We start from the raw sequence: 27731 nt of genomic DNA on the forward strand, positions 1-27731 counted from the left end.
GAAACTAAGCAGGAGCTACCCGTGACTTGCGTTTGGACCGTGCTGAACTTAGATAATATTGCCGTGGTAAAGGGGAGCCTCTGCCGTTTATGGGGACAGCCCTTTGACCGGCCGAAAATCGAGTAAAAAAAGTCCGAAATCGGCTCTTTTTTACGGGAATGATTTGTTAAATAATGTAGATTGATGGGACAGTATTAAATTGTAAAACCGAATGTTTCTTGAAATCGAGTAAAAAAAAGTCCGAAATCGGCTCTTTTTTACGGGAATGATTACATGACGTGTCCTTAAAAACTACAAACTCAACGAAGGGGTAAATATGTAGATTGACGGGACAGTATTAAATTGTAAAACCGAACGTTTCTTAGACTGGGATGACACGGGCTCTATCTATCGGGAAAGTTGGAAACTAAGTAGGAAAATCTGCTCTTTTTCGCGGGAATGATCACGGAATGAAATATTAAATTCACTAGTTTTGTAAATGCTTGTCCCAACAATCTACATACTAGGAACCCTCTGGTCATGGATGTCGGAACTGTGCGAGAAAAATGGACAACTAACCCAAAATTCCCCTCCTAACCTGACCTACAAGCCATGTCCTTACCTTCATCGTGAACTAAACGGGGGGGCTGACGCCCCCTGCGACCCCCCAAACACTGTTGCTAACATACAAACCCCACAAACCAAACCTAACCAATCCTAGTAGTTCCCAGGTCACTACCCCTACCCGGGGGCAAGCCCCCGGACCCCCTTCGTAAGTCTCTCTCCTACACAAAAGAAGCTTTGGGCAGCACTCAAATTTATATCTTATCCACATGATCATATTATAGGTTACTCAGGCTTACCTTAAATTTCGTAGTCGCTAAAACCAAAATCCTCCGGTTCTTGGTCCTTCAACCTCTTCTGGGGTGGAGGATTAGGAGGAGGACTTGAACTTTTGCGACTAGTGGAAGGTCGGGCGTCGTTAGCTGAAGAACGGCTGCTGGATGGACGAACGTTACTTGGCCGAACGTTAGTAGCGTTAGAGGGAGGAGATTCAGGAATCGGCAAGTAGAGAGGACTGGCTTTGAGCGGGTACACGCGCTTGATGAGCTGTAAAAATGCCCTGAACGGACATACGGACTTCTCTATATATCGCTTCCTGATACAGTACTCCGCGAAATAGCTTTCGTACAACGATTTCTGGGTACCGAATCTTGGTAGCAAGCTCCTTTTGAGAACCCGCCATTGCGATTCTATAGTGTTCGTATGTACGGTCGGGTCATTAGGATCAACGAAGTTAACACTGTGGTTTACAGTAAAATGTTTAAAATCATGGTCTTTGACTTTGCCATATCCTTTCCAGCAATCGGAAATGATAGTGGTCCCGGGAAGAACGTGCTCTTTGAGCGCCGAGATCAACGTTTCCGCGTTACGTTTCTTAACCACTCTGAAAAAGGTCTCGCGTGTTTCCCGGTCAATGCCCCCAAAGACCCAGGTTCCTTTGACTTCATGCCCGATGTTATACTTCCTCTTGCCGAACTTGCTCTCGTCCACTTCCACAATGTGCCCTGGTCCACCAATTTTCTTATTGTCCAAAATCAACACTTGTTCACACACTCCTCGGCAAAAGTTGTACCAGTCAACGAGAGTGTGAGAACCAAGCTGTTCGGTCTTCAATTCAACACAGTATTGAGGCCAACGAAGAACCCAACAACACGTGAGGAGAATGATATCACGTTCTACGAGGTGTGAGCCCTCAAAGAATGATTTATGCCGCATTGTGAACTTTCGGCGACACTTGCGGTTCCTACACCTCCAGAAATAATTGGATTTTTCATTGCGCACATTGCAGCCATCACGCATGAGGGCCACATCACCTGTTTTACACTTTTTACATGTACCTCTAAAATCCCCTAAGAGGCCTTCTCGAAATAAATAGTGAAAGAATTCGGGGGTAACACGAGTGAAATCACGTAGATGTATAAATCTGAGAGTCTTAATTGCATCAATCTGATCAATACGGGAGATAAACTCGAAAACATCACTCATAGAGAAACTATACGGAACAGGTCTATCCATCACGGCGGTTAGAGTTGGAAAGGGTCGGCTGTAGGTCAATCTCGGGTCATGTGGGGGGGGATTAAAAATTTGAAATCACGCGGCCCACGAAAGGGTTAGTTCGGTTGCTTTGTTTGACACTGGCTTTATCTGACGAAATACCTTAACTAGATGCTGGATAACCTAACCTTTGTTTGTATATAAAACAAAATAGTATTCGGCATAATTTTGGGACGATTTCGAAAGAAATAACAATCTTAACTAGAGATTAAAATGAAAATTGTTGGAATTAGCGAAAACATACGTACGAACATCGAAAACTGTTCATGCTTGCGCGACCAGCTGATATGCGAATCGAGCGCCGCCAAACGGGTGTTATTATAATCAGGCAGGAAACAATGATTGCGGGAAGTTTTACGACCGAGTAAGTTGGCCGTGGCTTCAGCATACGACGCATTGTAACGGCCTTTTTCTAACATAACATTTCATGATAAATATCCCAGCAGTATCAAATGTCACTATACATGACGTGTCCTTAAAAACTACATACTTAACTGAGGGGTAAATATGTAGATTGACGGGACAGTATTAAATTGTAAAACTGAACGTTTCTTAGACTGGGATGACACGGGCTCTGTCTATCGGGAAAGTTGGAAACTAAGCAGGAGCTACCCGTGACTTGCGTACGGACCATGCTGAACTTAGAAAATATTGCCGTGGTAGAGGTAAATTGTGCTATTAGTCAAAACGATAAATTAACATCATATTATGGTATGTTAGAAAATTGTAAAGAACATCAACCCCATAATGAAATACGATTTGGCTAGTAATAAGAAAGATATCCCTGTCCCCAAAAACGGCAGACACCCCCATTGTAAAGAACATCTTCCCCATAATGAAAAAGATTTGGCTGGTAATAAGAAAGATATTGCCCTGTCCCCAAAAACTACAGACAACCCTTAGGGTATGCCTATCTCTTATCAACTATTTATTTGCGATAGAAATAAAGGTCACTTCTGAAGAAAATGGGGGTTTTTCGAAACCTAACACCATTTCTTTAATAGTAAAGTTTTTCCTGTCCTCTTCTATAACAATACCATGGGGTGTATGTATGTATGTATGATTACGGCTATATGGGACCTTAAGAAGGGCCTAAATGTTAATAACTAGGTTAGGTTACATATTATTATTATTATTTAGGTCACTTACACTTGTGTTTGTTCCCTTTATAACCAAAGCTTACTTATTATAAGCTCATAGTGAGCAACATCGTGGGAGTCATACAAGATTTAACTTTAAAAAATACTTCAAAAAAACTTTCTCGATTTCATTATTTGATTAACCATGTACTTCGAAATGAATATTGTATATTATACCAACGAAAAGTATACATACTTTAACAAAAAGTTCAAAAACCAGCAAGATCGAAATTCACTTTTTGTTCCTCGTTTGTTGTTGTTGGTTCACTTGAAGACAACAACAAAACAGAGAAGTTCTTTTTACACCAATTATTATCATTGTTCATTTTCATCATTATAAGCTTATAAACACATATTTTTTGGAATTAAATATTTGATTTCCTTAAAGTTATACTTTTGAAAATATATTTCTTGTCAAATAGATCATACGTGTGGTAATTGTCACCTTAATTCAACAATAAATGAATAAATTTAGTATGAAACGTTGTCATTTGCGTTCCAATATTAATTCGTAAATTATCTTTTCCACATAAGTAAAATCAACAATTATAATATAAAGAGGTTATTAATCTGGTTAATTTTCTAATATAGATAGATAGATAGATAGAAAGCTTAGGTTTGATACAACTAAGCTTTTAGAAGAAGAAGAAGAAGAAGAAGAAGAAGAAGAAGAAGAGAGAGAGAGAGAGAGAGAGAGAGAGAGAGAGAGAGAGAGAGAGAGAGAGAGAGAGAGAGAGAGAGAGAGAGAGAGAGAGAAGCATTTGCAACTGTATACGTAGGAAATTCGATTTGCAGTTTTTAGGCTTCAGCAGTCGGAGGTAAAACCTTCTTCGCCAACATAACACAACTTCTGATTGAAAATCTTTGTTCTAAATTGAACAATAGATTATGCAAGAGTTTGTAATCACGATTTTAATAAACAGAGAAAGGAAAATAAGTTGATTTTACCATTAATATTGCCAGTCTCCTTTGCACGACGACAAATTATATGAATATCTGCGTATTTCCCAAGTCTTTTGGTTCTTTGTTGTCAACAGCCTTCTTAGATTGTGGGTAATAAAACAAACGTCGAACTATAGACAACCTCAAAATCTCTCTCTCTCTCTCTCTCTCTCTCTCTCTCTCTCTCTCTCTCTCTCTCTCTCAGCCATTATAATTGCTTCAAATGTGATAAAGTTCACGGAAAATTATTGTCCTTTTTATTCCTGAATTAACTAGTATTTGCATAAGATTTTTTTTTCCATTTGAAATTTCTCTACTTCATCTTTTAGATGTTTTGTGGTTATATATATATATATATATATATATATATATATATATATATATATATATATATATATATATATATATATATATATATATATATATATATATATATATGTGTGTGTGTGTGTGTGTGTGTGTGTGTACAGTATATATTGACCGTGCTAGGAGGTATATCTTTGCAATCGGTTATACTCGTATAAGCAGATGAACAACTCGGTACAGTAATGAGAGCGTTGGTCGTGGAGGAAGTGGCCCAAATAAATCTTGATGAAGTCACTGGCAGCAGGGTGATGGATTCGGTTTAACCCTGGATAGGTACGGTCCTCGGACACCCCTTTAAGGGTATACTCGGACGCGAACGACCCCGACGCCAAAAAAAATTCTTGAAAAATCAGTTTTTGCAGTAACCTCCTTTTTTCTTTTGCCAAAAAAAACTTCAATGAATGCTTAAAACAACTGTAAAGATAAATACTACTCATCTGCAGAAAAACTATTTATTATAAATATTTTAAAAAATTAAGTAGAAAAAAAAAAGACCTGACATAAAAATTCATAAAAAAAAGTTTATACATATATACACAAATCCTTTTAGGAATTGATTCTTGAATGTTTAGGACACATCTTGATGTATTTTGGATGAAGTCAGACCCATGGAGGTGAAGATCTGAAATGAGAAAAAAAGGGTAACTTTTTTTGGCCAAAAAAAATTGTCCAAATTTCATGAATTTTTTTGGGTACCCAAATGAAATAGGAAGTGGCTAATTTTTTTAGGGAATAAACATATGTTATCCTAAAATAGAAATATGTAAAAAAATCTTCATTATTTTGTAAATTACATTTATATCAGGGGCCATATCTAAAGGTAATTTTTTGAGTACTTGGAAATTTCGTAAAAAAATACATATATTTAATATATAATATGATATTTATGCAGGTAAAAATATACCAAAATATCACAAATTCTATAGGGAACAAGAATATATATAGATAGGGCAGCTTACGCTTCGGATATGTCCACAAAATGGCCGCCAACCACACTGACTCAGACTCCCTAATCTGCCACTTGAAATGTAGGAAGGGTATGTCAATTTCAAGGTGTTATTTACTAATCTAATTATTATTGGATATGCATAAAAATTGTATGGTGGGTTGCTGGATAATTGTCGATTATTTTACGTTTATAAAATTAAAATTCTGACCCAAAAAATTTTTTTTGAAGGGAAATAAAATCGAAAAAAAAAATGTAAAACAATATTTTAGCTAAAAAAATTTGATGATATTCAATCAAAAAAAAAGTAAACAAAATTTTCCGACAAATAAACATCTAGAGGAATCATTACTCTGTGATAGTTCCTTAGTACGTAGTAATTTTGAAAGAATTGAGAAAAAACGAAAAAATGGCAATCACCGGAAAATCGAACACATACCTATATATACGCCATATCTGGCTAAAAAAAAGATAGGCATGGGTAGCCAGATCATCTAAAAACACTTTCCAACACTATAAAAATATAAGTTTTGCGACACTACTTGCCAATTCCTTACGGTAACATGACTAAGCAAAAAAATGCAAAACAAATAAAAAGGGGCACTCGTGGAAAAATGGCCATTCTAATATACGGCATTTCAGAAAAAAAAAATTTCAGCCACGTGCTAGGCAAACCATCAAGGCATATTTTCCGACAAATAAACATATAAATGAAATATTACTCTGTGATAGTTCCTTAGTACGTAGTAATTTTGAAAGAAATGGGAAAAAACGAAAAAATGGCAATCACAGGAAAATCGAACACATACTTATATATATGCCATATCTGGCTAAAAAAAAAATAGGCATGGGTAGCCAGATCATCTAGAAACACTTTCCAACACTATAAAAATATAAGTTTTGCGACACTACTTGCCAATTCCTTACGGTAACATGACTAAGCAAAAAAATGCAAAACAAATAATAAGGGGCACTCGCGGAAAAATGCCCAACATTCTAATATACGGGATCTCAGATAAAAAAAAAGACATGCACGTGTTAGCCCAACCATCAAGGCACACTTTCTAACACATAAACATGAAAAAAAAATCAATAATATACGGCAATTCCTTACTACGTAGTAAATTTTTACAAATATTGAAAAAAAAACAGAAATTGGCAACCGCAGTTAAATACCCAATATACCAATAACTACGTCGTATCTGACAAAAACAAAATCACGCATGGGTAGCCAGATCATCTAGACACACTTTCCAACACTAAAAAAGCAAAAGTTTTACGACACTATTTCGCAATATCTTACGGAAAAATGACTTGGCAAAAAAATGAAAAAAAATGAAAAAGGGACACTCGCGGTAAAATGCCCGACATTCTAATATACGACATCTCAGATAAAAAAAAAGACATGCACGTGTTAGCCCAACAATCAAGGCACACTTTCTAACACATAAACATGAAAAAAAAATGAATAATATACGGCAATTCCTTACTACGTAGTAATTTTTACAAATATTGAAAAAAAAACAGAAATTGGTAACCGCAGTTAAATACCCAATATACCAATAACTACGTCGTATCTGACAAAAACAAAGTCATGCATGGGTAGCCAGATCATCTAGACACACTTTCCAACACTAAACAAGCAAAAGTTTTACGACACTATTTGGCAATATCTTACGGAAAAATGACTTGGCAAAAAAATGAAAAAAAATGAAAAAGGGGCACTCGCGGTAAAATGGTCCTCGTGGTGATGAACGACATTTTAACTAAAAAAAAAAACATGCACATGGTAGCCAAACAATCCACCAAGACTTTCCACAACTGATAACCTATACAAGTTGCACCATTCTACGACAATTTCATAATACGTAATAACTTTGATAATTATGCAAACTACCTCAGAAGGGTAAACTCGGACGCGAACGACCCCGATGCGTCTCAGAAATCGGGGAAGGAGTACAGCTACAGCAATGCACATCTGGACACTACTAGAGCGTGTAGGGGAGACACCTCCTGCAGGTCGATCACCCACAAATTCAGTCACAGGGGTGAGTCACGTGAGAAAAACCTGTTTTTTTTGACGCTCGGGGTCGCAAACGACCCACCGTACCTATCCAGGGTTAAGGCAAAGGATAAACTGTCTCTTCGGCTGTTACTCCTGATGCCTGGCGGTTGATCTTACTAGAATTAGTATGGACCGGTAGGGATCCCTTGTCTTAGTTAGATAGGGCTTGCACATCACAAGGAACTGGCTATCCTTTGTTGTTATCTAGCCAATGAATCCTCTATGGATTCAGTCAGTCATGGAAAGACAAGACAGAATGCCCCCTAGTCTCAGCAGGGTGCTAAGAATTTCCTGGTTTATAAATACTACAGAAAAATTTAAAATAGGTCATTGGAATGTTAGAACCATGAATCAGATTGGGATGTTATAGCAAGTGGAGAATGAATTCATGAAATATAGTTTGAATATCTTGGCCCTAAGTGAAACACGTTGTAAAGGGACTGGTAAGGACACTTCAGACCAAGGCATTATACATATACTGTGGAGAAATGTGTGTCTTTTATTTAATTGTCAAGTCGTGTCCTAAAATCTCAGCAGGGGAGGAAAGGAGCGCTATCACTCAAGGCACAAACACCCTGTTAGAATTTTGATGACGTAGTTCACTAACCATCACTCAAATGCAAAAGAGGAAACTGTACTCAGTCCGAACGCCTGAAAAACTCCACAAAAGAAGAATTTAAGAAGCCCAAACTGATTACCACAACATGTTGCCAAAACTGATGGTAGCAAGGTGTTATCCTATCCAATTTCAAAGTAGAAGGGAATAAAAGTAAAGATTGAGAATCTCATTATGATATTAATTTATTTAAGGCACAGATGATATAAACTTAATAAGAATAAGCTTAGAAGCTTTGCACCTATCTATAAAGAGATAGAGTGCCCGCAAACTTATTTTGCGGAGTGAGCAATAAGGAACCAGGAACCAGGACCACGTGAAATAAAAGTAATTTGATGACCTACTCTATCTTTGTCAGGTTTAAGGTCATCTACTCTTTTAGGCTTTGTTTCGGCTCTGTCCTAGGGACCCCAGTGAGATGCTGGACAGGAATCTTACTGTAGAGGTTTGACTCAATAAGAATACGAAATCATGGCTTCCCGTTTATTGTTGGAAGGTGGGGGTCGGGGGTCCGGTCCGCTCAACAATATGAACGTTCGAAACACAACAGCGGGTATATGTACAATGAAAACAAGAGAGGTGCAATAAAGGGGATAACCTCATTATAAATAAAGGATTAAATCACTTATATCATAACATTCCTTTCCCCTAGAATTTGCAATAATCGAAAAAAGAAAAAAAAATTCTTTAAACATCACGTATAGAAAATAAATCATCAAAATTCTTTAAACAAGGGAACCTGAAAATTCTATATGAATTCAAAACGCTTAATTATAGATTAAGACGATCAGGTGGTTTTACATTTCTTTGAGACCTTCTCACTACTGGAGTCTGTATAGGTAACTCATCACAGTAACTATTACTTACATCTCTAGAAGGTACATTAATAATATCTCTTGAAGGTACATCATTTGTTTCTATGATAATAGAATTGGTTGTTAATTCACTAGGAACACTTGTTACAATAGTATTATCAGTTTCAATTTCACTTTCAACGGGACCATCATAATCATTATTCAATATTTCATTATTAGATTGATTAAAATCACCGAAATATCTATGTATCAGTTGATCCGAATGTCTTTTCCATATCATATTATCTGAACAATGTAGGCTACTTGCATTTTATAATTTCTTAACCCCAATACTTCCACAATTCTGCCCTCCACCCATGGTGGACCTTTACCATAGTTACGTACAATCACAGCATCGTCAACTTTGTACATGTTTTCTTCATTTGAAATACTATCCTTACATTGTTTACTTTCTTTCAGTTTTACATCTACAGTACCTCTAAAATTTCTATTAAAAATAATCTCTGCAGGAGCTTTTCCTGTAGACGAATGTACAGTTCTTCTATCATTATAAAGGAAACGACACACCCTAGTTGTATAATCTCCCTCTTTAAATGATCTTAAACCCTCCTTAAATGTCCTTACAGATCTTTCTGCAAGACCATTAGAGGCTGGGTGATACGGGGCAGAACACACATGTTTTATACCATTCTTTTGCAAAAACATTTCCTATTCTTGTGATACAAAATTGGGGCCATTATCTGACACTATCATGTCTGGCAAGCCAAAATTAGAAAACACTTCCCTTAGGTGATTTATAGTGACACCACATGAAGCAGAACTAGAAAACTTTATATCCAAGAACTTACTGTAAGAATCAATGACAATTAGAAAATATTTACCATCTATAGGACCTGCATAGACCACGTGGACCCTTGACCATGGTTTAACTGTATTAGGCCATGACAACGTATTAGCTGATGGTTGTTTATAATTCTTAAAACAAATATCACAATTCTTTGTCATCTCTGCAAGGTCCTGGTCAATCTTTGGCTACCAAACCCATTTCCTAGCCTCAGCTTTCATGGCATTTATTCCATTATGACCATTATGTAAATGAGTCAATACCTTACACCTCAATTCTACAGGTATTGCAATATGATTCCTATATAACACTACCTCATCATGAAGAGACAATTCATCTTTAACACTACCATCAAGGGATATGACCCATCAAAATTTGCTAACACTTTAGAGTCTACAAAATCTTGCTTAAGACATTTAAATGCCTTCTGTTCAACCTTTGTCCATTTAAACTTGGCCCATTTCTTCAATAAATCATACAATGGAGCTGATTTAGTTGAAATACAAGCTAAGGGATATGAGGAATAAGTTGTTGTCTTTGGTATTTCCGTTTCGATAATTCTCTACCTGAGATAATCCTGCCTTGGTGAGTCAAGGTTGTAAACATCGTCTGAGGTCAAAAAGGATTATGAACCACACCTTTATTTCTTGTTTATTTGTTTCGTCATTGAAGCTTTTACTTTTCTCTATTTAATTTACTTTTTTGTTTCTCAAAAATGAGGACTTGCACGTCCTATTTTACAAATACCTCGTACTTCTCTCTCTCTCTCTCTCTCTCTCTCTCTCTCTCTCTCTCTCTCTCTCTCTCTCTCTCTCTCTCTCTCGACGGTTTTAGGACCACCTCTCACCACCACCCCAAAATTACCCTGTGACCTTTAGTTTACAAATGAGGAATGTATGACGATACATACGGAATACATGTAATGTTATATATCATATTTTTTTAGGTGGATTATAATAGACAGTATATTCGCTATGAATGCTTTTTTTTTGGGGGGGGGGGGGGGGGGGGTGGGGGGACTTCTGCAGACCACAAGAAGAAAGTAAGACTATTCTATTATTTTCAAATAATATAAGAGTTAATAGATAGGTTAGCCACCTTACCCTGGGTCTGCCTAGGTTAAGGCGACCCATGATGGATTTGACCGACCAGGATAACGACTTTTTGACTATGGCCTCGGATATTGAGTGTAACAGAGAAATGGATTACGACTGGACTAAAATAGAAAGTAGAAATTCTAGAAGAAGGGAAAGGGAACAAGAGAAAAGTGATAGTTCGGAGGGAGAAATTGAATATCATATTTTAAGTAGAGTTGGTCGAGTGGACAAAATAAAAAGGCTGACAACTACAAGGGATGTTCCTCTTACAAAATTAACAGGAAAAAGTAGCACAGAAAAACATGTAACAAATCAGTTAGATCAAAATAGGAAAAATAATAGGTTAGAACATAAAGTAGAAGGTAAGGTAATAATCATGCAATTTTTAGATACAGAAGGAAAATCAGTGAGACTACTTCGGAACCCTATTAAGGTGGAGAGATATTTAAGGCAGTCGCCGTTTGCACAGAAAAACGTGGTGGACTATAAAACCAATGAAACTAAAAACCATCTGGTAGCAGTTTTTAATGAAAAGGAAGACATAAATGATTAATTGACTCTAACCACTTTTGGTCCTCAAGAAGACACATATCGGGTAAAATGTCGGCAACCAACAGGAGATACTAGGAAAGTAGGACCAATCTATGAGGAAATAGAAGAAGAGGAAATTAAGGAATATTTGGAAAATCAAGATATCAAGGTTGGCAAAATAGAAAGGATGTGGAAAGGTAAGAGAGAGGATGGAGTAAAAGCTAAATGTGTAAAGATTACATTTTAGGGAAATGAAATGCCAGAAAAAATAAATTTTGGAAACAGAATACTGGAAGTTAGGCCGTTTATACCAAAGGTCATTCAGTGTTTCAAATGTCAGAGGTTTGGTTACCATCAAGACGACTGTAAATAAAAAATAAATAAATGTGTAAAATGCGGGGGAGACCATATGGCCAAAAAGTGCAGTAAAGACCTAAACAAGGATTTGGTCACCATCAAGACGACTGTAAATCAAAAATAAATAAATGTGTAAAATGCGGGGAGACCATATGGCCAAAGAGTGCAGTAAAGACCTAAACAAAGACCAATTAAATTGCACAAATTGCTCGGGGAAGCATGTCGCTAGTTATAGGGGTTGTGAAGTAGTTAGAGAAGCCCAAAGAATACAGATAGTCAAAACATTGGAAAATGTACCTTATGACCAAGCTAAAGTCAAATATAATCAGTGGAAGAGGGAAAATGTGAGGGGTCGTGAAAAATATGACCAGGTAAGTAATAAAACAACAGAAACAGGGACGAAGGGTGACATGTTAGGTTCAAATCTTAGTACTAAACAAATACGAGACGAAACTTTCAAGAAAAATTATGCTGAAATTGTGAAAAGGCAGAAATAAAAACGAATGATAAAAGCTGTCAAACTGAAGGGAAGGAAACCGAACACAAAGAAAGTTCTAAAACTGAAAACAAAATGGACTCGGAAATAATAATAAAATTATGCAGATTCATTTGTGTTGTACAAAGAATTTTGGCCAATAAGGAAACTTCTGATAGTCATTCAATATTAATGGATGAAAATGTTAGAAGGGAAATGCTAGTAACGTTTGGTGTAACTGTTGACGATGGGGAATTGGAAAATCTTAGAAAGGATTTAAGCGTAAGGGAAAAACCAATAGCAAGTAAAAAGGGATATTAATATGTCAAAATGATCTATAGTTCAATGGAATGCGAGGGGTGTGTGTAACAATCTGTCGGAGTTAAAACTGATGTTGTACAGTGTCAAACCTCATGTTTGCTGTGTATGTGAAACATTTTTGAAAGAAGACCAACAGGTAAAGTTTATAAACTATAGAGTTCTAAGGAAAGACAGAGTAGGTCAATGAATGGGGGGGGGGTTGTAATGATCCTTATTAGACGTGACGTTTGTTATGTAGTGGGAAACACCACAGAATATCCAAATGGTAATATGAACAACACATCAAAATCAAACTCAAGAAAGGTAATTTTGATATAATAAATGCGTATAACTCTAGTGATAGGTTGACTAAAGTGGAATTTTTTTTATTACATAGAGAAACTTGGGAGAAATTTTATAATTGTAGGGGATTTTAATGCTCATCACTCCTTGTGGGAACCTGATATTGCCGAAAACAAAATCAACAGCAGCGGGAAAAGGATGGTGGAAGTATTTAATGAACACGACAATTTAGTATTAATTACTCCACCGGGACTACCTACAAGACTAAATCCTATTACAGGGACATTTTCAACAATAGATTTATGTTTCAGTTCATCCTCAATAGCGAATTATTTTAATATAAAAGAGCTAGCTGACAGGGGTAGAGATCACACACCAATTCTAATATATAGTGACTTGGAAAATGAACAAACTGGGTTATGGAAAAGAAAGAGGTGGGTGTTGGAAGATGTTATAATCATCTGTAAAATTAATTATCCAACAGAGGAATAAGGATTAAAGTTAGTCTCCAAACCCACATAAATGTTCTTTTTGTAAAGAGACCACATTTAATGCAACGATTTTGCAATAGAGAAACCACAGGAGGTTGTTTTAACTATAAATAAATGTAAATGTATTTAAATGGAAATGGTTTTAATAAAGTGTGATATATATATATATATATATATATATATATATATATATATATATATATATATATATATATATATATATATATATATATATATATATATTTCTCATTATAAAAACAATATCAATGGAAAGGGGGAACATGGATATTGTTTGAATAAAAGGTATTAAGCCTCATGTGGGTGAGTGAACATATGATATCATTCATAACATTCGGTGAAGGAGTTAACTTTTACTAACAGACTAACACTTAAAATTCGTCAACTGTATCGATCAGTGTCGGGAATTTCGACCCGATCAATCGAAATTCCCGCCATTTGACTCCACCTACTACTACGTCAAATTGGAGGGAGAGGAGAAACTTGCGGGCGAATGAATGTAGTTCCAGACGTGAACGTTTAGAGCCAAAAGGGGAAACCACCTGGTAGGAAGGCGCTGAGACTAATAAAATCAATTGCTGGTAATTTAAGATTAGGAAAAATAAAGTCATTCTGTTGTAACATGATAAAAAAATCCAATCTAGAAATTTAGGTTCAGGACAAATTGCGCCAAAAAGGTGACGTCGGAGGTTGCAAGGATAGCTCGTCCTCTTTGATCCAACGTCCCGAACCGAAGTAAGTCCCCTCTAATTGTTATCTCTCCTCTCTACCTTGTGTACCAGGTTGGTTGTAGTAGAAGTTTGTGTGCAAGACGTTTAGTTTTTATATCGCAGTTTAGTGTAGAGATCCTTGTGATTGGGGATCTGAATCCTGAGTTAAATAAGAATAGGGATATTTGGTGTGTGATTCGTTGTGTATTGAATTCGAATTGGCACTATTTTCAGTTTGTTAATGAGTCCGGTGTGGACTTTGTGCTTGAAGAGCACATGCTACATTACCTAGGGTCAGTCTTGTTTTTCAGTAAGTCTTGTGAATGCTTAAGAATGTTGTTTGTCTTTATCAGAGTTTATTTTTGTAATAAAATTGTAAATTTTATCGCCGTATTTTAGTTAACTCCTGGAAAGTTTTGGGAATCTTGCCTCTTCAAGGCCTTGCGATCCGCCCAGTACATCGGGCAGATTTAATAAACTGGTGAAAATCACAACATTTGGTCCTTCGAACCGGATCGCAAGCGCTTCCCAGAGCCGGACAGGACTAATTTAAAATATGAGCTTTTGAGAGAGAGAGAGAGACCAACAATTAAGGTCCTCTACGTCCCGATGTGCGATCGCCCACGTGGGTCAGTTCTTTGAGTCCCTTCTTAACGTTAAATTATCCTTTTTTCCTTGCCTTGCCCAACCCCCCCAAACGTAAAGTAAAGTAATTAAGATGGCTGTGTCCACAATCGTGCATATCGAGGCGTCGATGGGCCTACTGGAGGATTTACTAAGCGAAACGCAAAGGGCGCTGATAGAGACTTACTCCGAGTCCGTTTACCAGAATTTGGTAACGGAGTTGCAGGCAGAGGTCCGACAGCTTAAAGAGCTATACAAGAGCCAGCGCGTTAAGCTAGAAACTAGTTTCGAAGCCCGAATTAGGCATATGTTAGGTGAAGCGACACGCGCTTCCACTCTATTGTACAATAGAATAGATAAAGTGAAAGGCCCTTCAACGGGGAATGTTGCCCTCCCCAGGTTGAAGCTGCTGCCTCTCCCCACGTTTGAAGGGGAAGTGCAAGAGTACGCATCGTACCGTGAACTATTCACGATCCACGTGGATCGAAGAGCTGATTTAGACGAAGTGTCTAAATTCACGTACTTATTGGGGACGTTGGGCAAAGAGCCGCTTAGGATCATCAAATCTCTAAGTGTAACCGCCGCGAACTATAGTGTAGCATTAGACCTATTAGATAAGCAGTATGGCAACGTGCACCAGACACTCGTGATTCTGCACCGTAAGTTAGCAAACATCTTTGTGCCGTCACTAAACCCAGTAGAACTCAAAAGGTTCCGTTTTGAGTTGACCATCATTATTGAACAAATCAAAAGACTTAGTACCAATGACTTAGGCCAGGGCATGGTCATGAGCCTCATTAATCAAAAACTTTCGGAGGGAAAACTATACCGCAAAGTGGTAGAGCATTTGAGGAAATGCGACTATACGTTGGACGAGTTTTTTGAGGCAATAGATTTTATTGTAAGAATGTTAGAAGACGATGCGTTGTAGAGAGGCGACAGTCTTGAGAGTGACAAAAGACCAGACAGTAGTGTAAGACCGAAAACCCATCCCATCCACCATAATTCCTGCCCATTTTGTAGCGAACGGCATCCGCCTCACGGATGTCGCCAAGTGACTGACGTAGCTGCTAGACGTCGCATTTTATTAAAAAGGGGTCTTTGTTTCAATTGCACGAAATCAGGCCATCGTAGCGATAAATGTCCCGTTTCAAGTTCCTGTAGAAATTGTAATGCTAACCACCACACTGCAATTTGCGATGCGGGTAGACCGCAATCAATCCCTAGTCCTAGTAATAGTCAATCAACAACGTCCCGCCCCGTAGTAAATGCGACGCCTGCGCAGAACCAAACTGCCCCCCGTCCATCCAAAGTTAAAGTAGAATCTAAACCATGCACAAGCGCAAAGATCGCGCAGAGGTCTGATGTGGACCTCCCATGCACTATCTTGCCAACAGCCATGGCAGGTATTCAACAAAGGCAAGGTAGTAAGCGAGTCCGCCTATTTCTCGACTCAGGAAGCCAGAGGAGCTTCATCTCTGCAAAAATTGCCCGTCAATTAGGCCTACCGGTGGTAGGAAGAGTATCTTTGAATATAGCTCCGTTTGGTTCCGAGGAAATAAGCGGACAATATGATGTAGTAAGTTGCAGGGTTGAAATGGGGAAAAGAATCGTGCGTATGAAGTTGGTGGCACACGAACACGTGGACGTCCCGATACATAACGTGGGTTATGTTAAAGTCAGACAGCATCTGTTGACCAAGGGAGTCACGTTAGCCGATCCAGCAAACCAATCAGATACCATGAAGAACGTTCACATATTAGTTGGGGCTGATTATTTTAGCTATTTTGTCATAGGTGTAGAAAAAGTAGATGGGATAAATCTTTTCTTAACGCATAATGGTATGTCCCCGTACGGGAAGGTGCCACAGTGGCTGTTCCAAGGGGAAAAGGTCGAACAAGTAAGAACGTTGAGAGTGTGCAGAATCACGGACGAGCCATATCTGTATGATGTAGATGAGTGGTGGCGATTAGACCGTGTTGGTATCGCCCCATCTGAGCAATACACTGTTCGCGAGGCCGAGGCCGTGCGAAAGGTATCGCAAAGCGTTGTAAGAAAACCTGAGGGATATCAGGTTAGCCTACCATTCGGATCGGATGCTAGGCCAGAAACAAATTATCGTAACGCTATGGCGCAGTTGGAGTCGTTGCAGACAAAATTCAGAAAGGATAGGGAATATCTTGAACAATATCAGGGAGTGATAGATAAGTATCTCGAAGCAGGTTTTATATCAGAAGTGAAAAATCCCGTAGTGGAAGGTTATTACATGCCACACTTTGGTGTTAAGAAAGACAGCCGTACCACCCCCCTTAGAATCGTGTTCAATGCCTCTGCCAAGTCACAAGGTTGCAAGTCCTTGAATGAATGTCTTTTACCTGGGCCCAATTTGGTAGAAGTAGCATATAGTTTAATTATAAGGTTTAGGTTGAATCGATATGCCATGTTAGCCGACATAAGTAAAGCATTCCATCGTGTTTTGTTAGATCCTCGTGACGCCAAATACACACGATTTCTGTGGCGCAAGGCAGCTGGTCGAGCGCTTACCTTCGCCTTTAGAGTCGTGGTGTTCGGCATCACAGCTAGTCCATTTTTGCTACAGCAAATATTAAATTGTCCTTTTAAAGAGGAAGGGCGCCCAGATTTAGTAAAATCTTTTTATGTCGATAATTATCTGGCCACGTTTGAAGATATAGAACATATGAGGCAAGAGCATGAGTCTGTTCATAACATCTTAAAAAGGGCGGGTTTGCCCTTAGAAGGGTGGGCCAGCAATCACTTGGCCTTCGATAGCGAGAAACAGTGGAGTGAGCCTGTGAGTGTGAACGTGCTCGGGCTGCGATGGGCCCGGGACGTGGACAGATTATGTGTGAAAGAAAGCAAAAGGATCTGTGAGTTGGGGGAGGGATGGGTGCCCACGAAGCGTAGGGTACTTTCCCTATTAGTCTCCATATATGATCCGATAGGTTTGATAAGCCCATTATTTGTAAGGGGAAAGCTTTTCCTTCAACAACTATGGGAGGATAATGTAGGTTGGGATGATGTTTTAGGAAAAGAGAGGGCTAAAGAGGCAAGTGAATTGTTGAATGATTTGAAAGCGGTGAGTGACATCACCTTTCAAAGATCAATAGGAAAAAGAGGCTTACAACTTCATGTGTTCACCGATGCCAGCAGTAAGGCACATGGAGCAGTAGCATATACTAGGGACGAATGCAATCGGGTAAGTTTGGTAACGAGTAAAACCCGGATCACTCCGAAAGGGATGAGCAAGCTGACGATCCCTAAGCTAGAGTTGCTGGCCTTATTGTTAGGCAGCAGACTAGCAAGAACGCTCAAGGATCTGATCGAGCCACGGGAAATAGTAATGTGGACCGACAGTAAGGTAACGTTGGCATGGGTAGCATCGCCCGATGCCAGGTCTAATAAAAATGTGTTTGTTTCTAACAGAGTGGCGGAAATTAATTTTATTCAGCAGGTTTGTAGTTTCAGTCTGAACCATGTCCCTAGTCAGCAGAACCCTGCCGATATCCTATCCCGAGGCGCAACGGCTCAACAATTGCAAGCTAACCCCCTGTGGAGGAACGGTCCAGAATTCCTCAGGACCACGGGAAAGCCTGTTCCTTGCGAGGAGGAAGATCTACTACATCAAACTCACGTAGTAGCGGCGGTGCAGGAGTTGAGGGAGGAGATGTGTCCTAACCCCCCAGGCGAGATTTGGGACGTCCTGAAAAGGGAAGTAGGGTTCCAATTCTTGTTACGAGTAGCCAGACTAGTTTTAAAGTTTGCTAAGATAGAACGGCATCCGTTCAGTATTGTTGTAAAATTAGAGCAAAAACATTATTTGCCTACTGTTTATGCCTACTTAGAGGGCGGAGTCAGACCCCCTCGTGAAGTTGCTAATTTTGCTAGACAATTGAATTTAGTTTTGGTAGATAATCTCATCTGCACCAGGGGACGAGTGTCCCATGTAGGAGAAACTGATCATTTAATTCTCTTGCCAGCCAAAGGGCATTTGGTTAGGATGTATTTAAATTATTTACATCAGATACATTTGCATTGTGGGGTGAATACTCTAATAGGTATCTTTCGACAGAAATGTTGGGTGGCGGGTCTACGTTCCATTGCGAAGCGAACCGTGCGGCAATGCCCTGAATGCAAGCTAGCCTTCCAGCCTCTAACGAGACAGCCACCACCACCCCCCCTGCCAAAGGAAAGGATCACCCTCACAAAACCGTTCACGGCGGTCGGAGTGGACCACACAGCAGCAATACACACGGAGACACGGCCCGGGTATATACTTATCGTAACTTGCATGGCCAGCAGAGCCGTGTACCTTGACTTCTGTCCCTCTTTGGAAGCAGAAGAATTCGTGTTGGCACTTAGACGGTTTAGCGCCACCCACGGTGCCCCACAGCTCATCATGTCCGATAACCATCAAACCTTCAAGGCTGCCAGCCACCTCCTGCAGGGACTTTATGAAGAGGATGAAGTCCAGCAGTTCCTGAGGAAAACTGGCATAAAGTGGCGGTTTCAGACGCCCCGTGCACCTAAGAAAGGTGGGTTCTTCGAGCGTTTGATAGGAGTAACGAAACGGACCCTCCAGATAGCCCTCGGAAAGAAGTACCTGCCGGACGCCCACGTGCTAACCCTCGTGAAAGAAGCAGAAGCAGTGGTGAATAATCGACCGCTTATGTACAGCGGTGACGAGCGCGAGGATGAAGTCCTCACCCCCTCCCATTTGATAAGAGGACACCAAGTCCACCTCATGGCCCCGATCTTACCGGACGACCATCTCAACGCGACCTTCACCTCTCGGAAGCTACGTGATCGTTACGTAAGATTGACAGATTCACTCAAAGCCTTTAGGGAACGCTGGAGAAGGGAATACTTGAGTGCCTTGAGAGCCCGGCACGACAGTCGGCCCGGGGAACCCTCCAAGCTGCACCCCGGAGACATCGTGCTAGTTAAGCAGGACAATAAGAAGAGAGCGACTTGGCCTCTGGGACGTGTCGTGGAGACGTATCCTGACGACAACGGAGTCGTACGCTCGGCGAAAGTGTTGTTTGAGGGTGTCGAATCGCTGCGAGCTGTCAGCCACCTGGTTCCCCTAGAAATAGCCCCCTCTGAGGATGACCATGAAGGAGACGACGGCGATGACGGAGAAGAGGGTGCGTACAGTTCGACAGCCGGGATGCCAGGGATAGCGGAGACGTCTGGGAACGACCAGGGTATGGCAACAGCTACGACAACTCAACAACCAGCCACAGGAACGGACGACAACGACGAGGAAGGTGAGAACTATGCAGTTAGTGAAAGAAGTGAAAATGAAAATGAAACTGAATCAGAGCAGACGAACGCACAAAGACGTTCTGCATGCCCATTGAGAAGGGCTGCCGTGAAACAGCGAGAACTAATGGACTGACTGCTGAAAGGTGACGATATATAAAAAGTAGCTGTAAACTGTAAGTGAAAAGGGGGCGTGTCCTATCTGGAAGGTAGGGAGGGTGGAGTTTGTGAGGTGTGCGTGAATCTGCGGAGGTTGGAAGTGCTTAGGGGTGGAGAACGGGGACGGGATGGTCTCTCGTGCGTACAGACCGAGCGTTGCACAGAACCAACCCCTCCCTCTTGTACTCCATTAAGTAACAGCCTGCATGTAGCAGCGCTATAGAAGTCTCGATTATTGTGAGTTGAGACAGACTGAATTTGAATTGTCATGTATGTATTTCTGCCATTTCTTGAATTGTCTTAGGCCCATTGCCTAATTGTCTTTGCACTTGAATTATTATGTTTGCATTTCTGCCATTTCTTGAATTGTCTTAGGCCCAATTGCCTAATTGTCTTTGCACTTGAATTATTATGTTTGCATTTCTGCCATTTCTTGAATTGTCTTAGGCCCATTGCCTAATTGTCTTTGCACTTGAATTATTATGTTTGCATTTCTGCCATTTCTTGAATTTTCTTAGGCCCAATTGCCTAATTGCCTTAGAGCTTGAATTGTATGCATTGCCATTGCCATTTTCTGTTTGTTTTAGGCCCATTGCCTAATTGCTTGCCAATTGAATTCTGTAAAATGTGTGTACATTATCACTTATTTCTGCTGTTCCTTATGTGTATTACACGAGTGCTTTAGAATTGCTAGGCCCATTGCCTAATTTGATCTGTTGTATGACTGTATATTATTGATTGTGTTTATTACCCCGGGGTAACATTGCTGTTGTATATTGTGCGTACTCTGTTCGAGTCGTTGCGGAGCGCTACGCAGCGAGCCTAACAGAGTCTCGGAGTAAGCTACTCCCCTCACCCCGAGTCTAGCTCCATCCAATTGACCGACGTTTCATCGCTCCTTATTTTGGGGCATGGAGGATGTCGGGAATTTCGACCCGATCAATCGAAATTCCCGCCATTTGACTCCACCTACTACTACGTCAAATTGGAGGGAGAGGAGAAACTCGCGGGCGAATGAATGTAGTTCCAGACGTGAACGTTTAGAGCCAAAAGGGGAAACCACCTGGTAGGAAGGCGCTGAGACTAATAAAATCAATTGCTGGTAATTTAAGATTAGGAAAAATAAAGTCATTCTGTTGTAACATGATAAAAAAATCCAATCTAGAAATTTAGGTTCAGGACAAATTGCGCCAAAAAGGTGACGTCGGAGGTTGCAAGGATAGCTCGTCCTCTTTGATCCAACGTCCCGAACCGAAGTAAGTCCCCTCTAATTGTTATCTCTCCTCTCTACCTTGTGTACCAAGTTGGTTGTAGTAGAAGTTTGTGTGCAAGACGTTTAGTTTTTATATCGCAGTTTAGTGTAGAGATCCTTGTGATTGGGGATCTGAATCCTGAGTTAAATAAGAATAGGGATATTTGGTGTGTGATTCGTTGTGTATTGAATTCGAATTGGCACTATTTTCAGTTTGTTAATGAGTCCGGTGTGGACTTTGTGCTTGAAGAGCACATGCTACATTACCTAGGGTCAGTCTTGTTTTTCAGTAAGTCTTGTGAATGCTTAAGAATGTTGTTTGTCTTTATCAGAGTTTATTTTTGTAATAAAATTGTAAATTTTATCGCCGTATTTTAGTTAACTCCTGGAAAGTTTTGGGAATCTTGCCTCTTCAAGGCCTTGCGATCCGCCCAGTACATCGGGCAGATTTAATAAACTGGTGAAAATCACAACAATCAGATCCAATATTTTATCTTGTATCATATTTACAGGGAAGTACAGTGGCAGCAAGAAGCGGGCCAGATCTCCTACTAAAATGGAAGAAGAAGAAGAAAAAGTCCTGACTCCTGAGTCGTCTCTCCTCTCCTGTCTCCGACTTCCTCTTGCCATTGAACGTGGGCGTCGTAACTGTCGTATTACTCTCGATATCCGGTTACTGGCGTTTACGAAATAACATTTGCTTTGTGTTCCTTAAATCGTGACTTGAGTGATATATTATTGTTCCCCAACAACGAGTGTTTGAAGCCTAAGAAGGAATTAATGACAGAATAATGAATTCCTCCACTGAAGAGTGTTGAGAAGCTCCCCAGAACGCCATGTTTTACACGTCGGCAACAGGTAGGGTCATTTGGGTTGCACACACACACAATTCCGCCATATATTGGATTTACTTGTGTTTATATATATATAATGTTATGGAACGAAGCTCCTTTTTAAGTGTAGCATGGTAGAACAAACACATCCCATTTCCTTTGACTTAATTGTAAGCCCCACTGCATTGCTAGGTTTTCTATAAGTTTGATGCTGTAGCTTTTGATAAAACTTTATTTCTCATTTTTCTGATTCTTGCATATAGGCAGCTATTTGTCAACAGGTTTTTTTTTTTATTTTCACCACTTTCTTAATCTTACATGTATGTTGACTCTTATATGTGGGCGAAATGACCTTAGTTCAAATTGCCTAATTCTTCTAGGCACAGCGAACTAAGGTAAATTTACAGTTTCATCCAAGTACAATCTTTTCATTATCCGAAGATAGCCGCTACCTGGACATGAGAAATGAACAGCTGTGGGTTATCAATTAGTAGAGATATTGGGTACTACTATAATCTCGAGGTATTGGGGTATTATTGTACTGTATTACAGGGCAATGTAACCTAGGAAAAAATACTACTTTTTTCAAAAAATGGGTGACTCCCAGTGGGAACTCGTGGTTTTGGATGGGGAAAACATACTTGGGAAACGGTATATAATGGTAAAACAAGCCTTTTTTTCTCTATACATTACCTTCTTGCATTTGTAATAAACGGAGGAAAAGACAAAACAGTATAAGAGGATAAACTTTGGAGGTGCCGCTGCAAAGGCTGTGTCATGAAAAATATGGTAATATTGAGCTGCGGCAGTGATGGCGTAACATGCTAACATTAGCAGTGATGTTCTTTTCATTTTTTGTCATTGTACTTGTCGGTTGTAAATGCTCGTTCGTTCGTTTTTTCATAGGTTTCGACCTTCTGTGCAAAAACCCCTCCTCCGTTCTTCTCTAGCCGTGAAATTTAACTAATCGACTTCACCTGCTTTATTTAAGTAGCCTATATGACTTGATTACAACTATACCATTCCTTTTATGTAATACTGTACCCTCGTATAAATATTACGTTTGACCCAAGTATTACTTGTTTTATTATCTGATAACATAAAATCACCTCATTTTATATTCCCATTAAATATTATTTATCATACACTCCATTTTATCTTGCTATATTACTTTTATACATTTTATTACCTTGTCATGCCCCTATTTCACATAAATACTTGCTCTGGACAAGTTTCCCATTCTGGTTCATTCATGTTTACTCTCTAGACTCCGTTGCTTTTCCGTTAACCAATCACAAACCCATATGTATGGAAAGTTTGCACAGGGGGTTTAATATTTCCCAACCCCCCCTCCTTCCAACAAACCCTTTTCCGTGGAAACCTTCGTCCAAGTCAGGTCTTTTGTTAGTTCAAGTGACGTCTTATTACATATTTTACGATGGAAGTTTTAGAAACTTGTAACGACTGCAATAATCCATACTTCAAAGTATTTTGGTGAATTCCAATGTTGATAATTTTCCAAAATCTCGTAATGTAATAGCCCAACGTTTACAGTATCCCAAGTGCAGTACTAACCTAATATAAAGAAGTTAAGCCATTACAGTCTCACAGTCACAACACCCTGGTGACCCACAAGTTTCTTCGTCACGGTCATAAAATAAGTCATTAATTTCTTTAATGTTAATGTGTTAGTTTTACTATTTTGTTAGCGTACGCAGCACAACATTACTGCTTGCCAGTGCATGCGAGCTTGATATTTTGTTTTCCTGCGATCGTAAGCAAGACAGTGGCGGAACAAGAACCATTATATATAGTGTTGCTAATGTTATGCACTTCTTGGTTAGATTGGGGGGGTTGTTAGGTTCTGTAACCTTTTTATATAATGTGTTGAGGGTATATGAAAAAATGCCTTAAAATACTCATGCTAATATTACCGTACCATTGCTAAAGTTAATGACATTGTAACGTTGGTAACGCTGTGTAACATTGGTAACGTTGCTAATGTTAGCGTTCGCAGTACATACGTGAATGAAGTGACAGGGAATTTGAACAAGTCATTATATTTAAACATTTTTACAATATACTGTATATAACAAAAGACATATTTAAACATTTTAACTGAAAATATATGTTTTCCTGTAGTAAATAACGTGATTTAACCGGTTTTCACCTTCATTTCAACCGCAACAATAGCAACCAGTTTGGCTACTTGAAGTTAGTCAAACTGGTTGTTCTGTTTGTTTGCGGTTGAAATGAAGGTCAAATCTGTCAAATCACGTTATTTACTTCAGGAAAACATATTTTGTTCAAAATGAGAAACTGTAATACAGTGAACCCTCGCTACTTCGCGGTTCGACAATCGCGGATTCACCACTTCGCGGGGTTTTTCCATAACCCATATATATATACATATCGCGGATTTTCCGGAAATTTCGAAAATACCGCAATATCTGAAGACCCCAAATTCGATATTTCGTTACCTGTAATTCCATTAATACTGTAATTAGTAATATCTGCTCTTACTGATTGTTCATTGCATTACATATGACATATAATTAAGCACAGAAAGAAATAAAACACGAAAAGAATGTGATCATACGATAATTCAGTACTGTATACAGTACGTTGTAAAATTAAATCGAACATGAAACGCAAATCAGATGCAGTCATACCATATTAGAATGGTGTGTACTGTAATGGATATGCTTCTTTTCCATGAATCTTTTGTATGTATACGTACGTAGTACTGCATCCAATAATATTCTTTGTTGCAAAAATCACATTTCGAATAAGCGTACGAGAGAGAGAGAGAGAGAGAGAGAGAGAGAGAGAGAGAGAGAGAGAGGCGTAAAATAGCGTACGTAAAGCTGTATTATTATTATTGTTATTATTATTATTATTATTGTTGTTGTTAATAAAATTATTATTGTTATTATTATTATCATTATTATTATTATTACTGTACAGTATTATTATCATTATTTATTATTATTACGGTATTGTACTTAATCTACGTACGTTCAGTATGCGCGGGGCATCTTCTATGAGTAGGTAACCAACGCATCATAGTACTGTAAGACGGGTTGTGATTGGTTCAAGCGCTGATAGATGACGAATCAGAACTCAAGTTTTGTAATCTAGCCTCTGATTGGTGTTTTAACCGCTTCTCCAACCCGCAGCATCTCTTTCCGCGGTCACTTTGTCTCCCGCTGTATCGCTGTGTTGACGTTGTTAATTGTGAACTTTAATCTGTGCTGTGTGTGACTGTTTTAAGTTGAACTTTTTGTTGAACTTTCTGTTAAACCCTACTGTACAATGCCTCCCAAGCCTTCTGCTTCTACTAAGGCTGGTAGTGAGCCTAAACAGCACCGAAAGATGATGACGATTGCTGAGAAGGTGACGCTTCTCGATACTATGTTAAAAGACAGTAGAAGTTACGCGGCCGCAGACCTCGAAGACCTGACGAAATCGGGCAGTGAAGACAGTGAAACACAGGAAGAGATCCAAGAAAATGTCGAAGAAACGGTCTTAACATTATAACGGCTTGCCAAGCTCTGCAAGCTTGCGAATGAGGTGAAAGAAATGTCGCAAGAGTGGGACGAGGATATGGTTCGTTCTGTACAATTCTGCACCAAGATCGATGAACACATGGCTCCCTTCAGGATGCTCTTGCGAAAAAAGAAGCAGCGGCAGCAACTTCCGATCACAATGCCCTCAGAAGAAATTGAAGAAGTGTCTCAGGAAGAAGTTGAAGAGGTGTCCCAGGAAAAGACACCTCCGTCTGAAGAGACGTAAAATACTATTATTGGCTGCACAGTAGAAGACATCATCAGCTTCATCATCATCATTTCTACTGTGCAGCAAATTCATCGCCATCATCATTCAAGTTTTTCTTGAACTTCTTTCGTGGTGAGTACAGTAACAATCTTTATTTTTTACTTAAACATTTTAATATTTGTGCCTGTTTTATAGTTTAGTACTGTATGCATTAAGTTAAAGGGAAGGTTTTAAAAGCCTATCATATTTTTTTTTTGTTTAAAATTTACATTTACGTACGTAAAACAATCTCTCTCTCTCTCTCTCTCTCTCTCTCTCTCTCTCTCTCTCTCTCTCTCTCTCTCTCTCTCTCTCTCTCTCTCTCTCGTAAATTGTTTTCCTGCTTTGCTACGTACAGTATGTACTGTATGATTTTATATAGATACGGTAAATAATATTTGTAATAACATATTTTGTAAATGCTTTTACTGTAAATATCATTATTTATCACTTTCATCATGCGCGTTAAATGCCTTCTTTGTTCTGAGCGTGGTGAAACGACGGCGTCATAAAGAAAAACATTTCATTTGGAAGTCCTAAGGAAAATTAAGTAAAACATTGGTAATAACAAAATCAACATACTGTATACATCAATATAATCGATGCAAAAACTAACCTACAGTATACATATATGTGTACAGTACACTAAATGAGTTTGTTTCTTCCTTATGATCAGAGATAAACGTAAACAAAACATTGGTTGCCATTTCTTATCGTGCTTTTTAGGTGTTTAGGAAACGCATGATATAAAATCGCCTTTAATATTTGTGCCTGTTTTAGTTTAGGGTACTGTAGTACATGCATTAAGTGTTCTGTACATTAAAGGGTAGTTTGTTAACAGTACTACGTACAAGGGAAGGTTTTAAAAGTCCGAATATACGTGTTAAATAAATAGGTAAATATGGTGTCAATACTTCGCGGATTTTCACCTATCGCGCCCGCGTCTGGAACCTATCAACCGCGATAAACGAGGGTTCACTGTACAGTCAAACTCTACCGGTATTTGTACACGAAAATACTTGAAGATTTGTTTTGCAGAGGGTTTCAATATTCACCTGTCTGTTGAAAATGTCACTATTGCAGTAGTAGATATGTGGAGGGGGTTGTATGTATGATAGAGGCCACCTGTATGTATGGTGGCCGTTGACAAAGACTAGGACACTTTAAGGGCATGGCTTGTAGGTTAAGTTAGTAGGTGTCCCCCCCCTTTTTTTTTTGTAAAGTTTTGAACAGTTAATTATTTCTTGTAGTAAATAACGTGATTTGACCGAATTTGACCTTCATTTCAACCGCAAACAAACAGAACAACCAGTTCGACCAACTTCAAGTAGCCGGACTGGTTGTTGTTGTTGCGGTTGAAATGATGGTGAAAACCGGTTAAATGACGTTATTTACTATTGAAAAACTTATATTTTCTGTTAGGATTTTTATATATAATGGGTCTTGTTCCAATTTGGGCTCGCTTCGCTCACCAGAAAACAAAATCATCAAGCTCGTATGTACTGGCAAGCGGTAATGTTGAGCTGCGTAGGCTAAAAAACTAGTAAAACTAACACATTATAATTCTAGAAATTATTGATTTACTTTTATGACCGGGACGACGAAACTCGTGGGTCACCGAGATGATGTGAATGTGACGTCTTAACTTCTGT

General features: G+C 39.1%; 1 protein-coding gene and 1 long non-coding RNA gene across 2 annotated transcripts in view; one reads left to right on the top strand and one right to left on the bottom strand.

Moving 5' to 3' along the window:
* Positions 1-218: 218 nt before the first annotated feature.
* Positions 219-2880, bottom strand: LOC137633622 (uncharacterized). Its single transcript, XM_068365885.1, has one exon. It carries the CDS (start codon positions 2056-2058, stop codon positions 844-846), a length of 1215 nt encoding a protein of 404 aa, XP_068221986.1. The 5' UTR covers positions 2059-2880; the 3' UTR covers positions 219-843.
* Positions 2881-22023: 19143 nt separating this feature from the next.
* The window catches only part of LOC137633411 (uncharacterized), a 177860-nt gene continuing 172152 nt past the window's right edge, over positions 22024-27731 (top strand). Inside the window, exon 1 of the long non-coding RNA XR_011042201.1 lies at positions 22024-22288. This is a non-coding gene — a long non-coding RNA (uncharacterized lncRNA). The remainder of the gene's footprint in view (positions 22289-27731) is intronic.

The sequence above is a fragment of the Palaemon carinicauda genome, chromosome 43, assembly GCF_036898095.1.
Source record: "Palaemon carinicauda isolate YSFRI2023 chromosome 43, ASM3689809v2, whole genome shotgun sequence".
NCBI classification, from domain to species: Eukaryota; Metazoa; Arthropoda; class Malacostraca; order Decapoda; family Palaemonidae; genus Palaemon; species Palaemon carinicauda.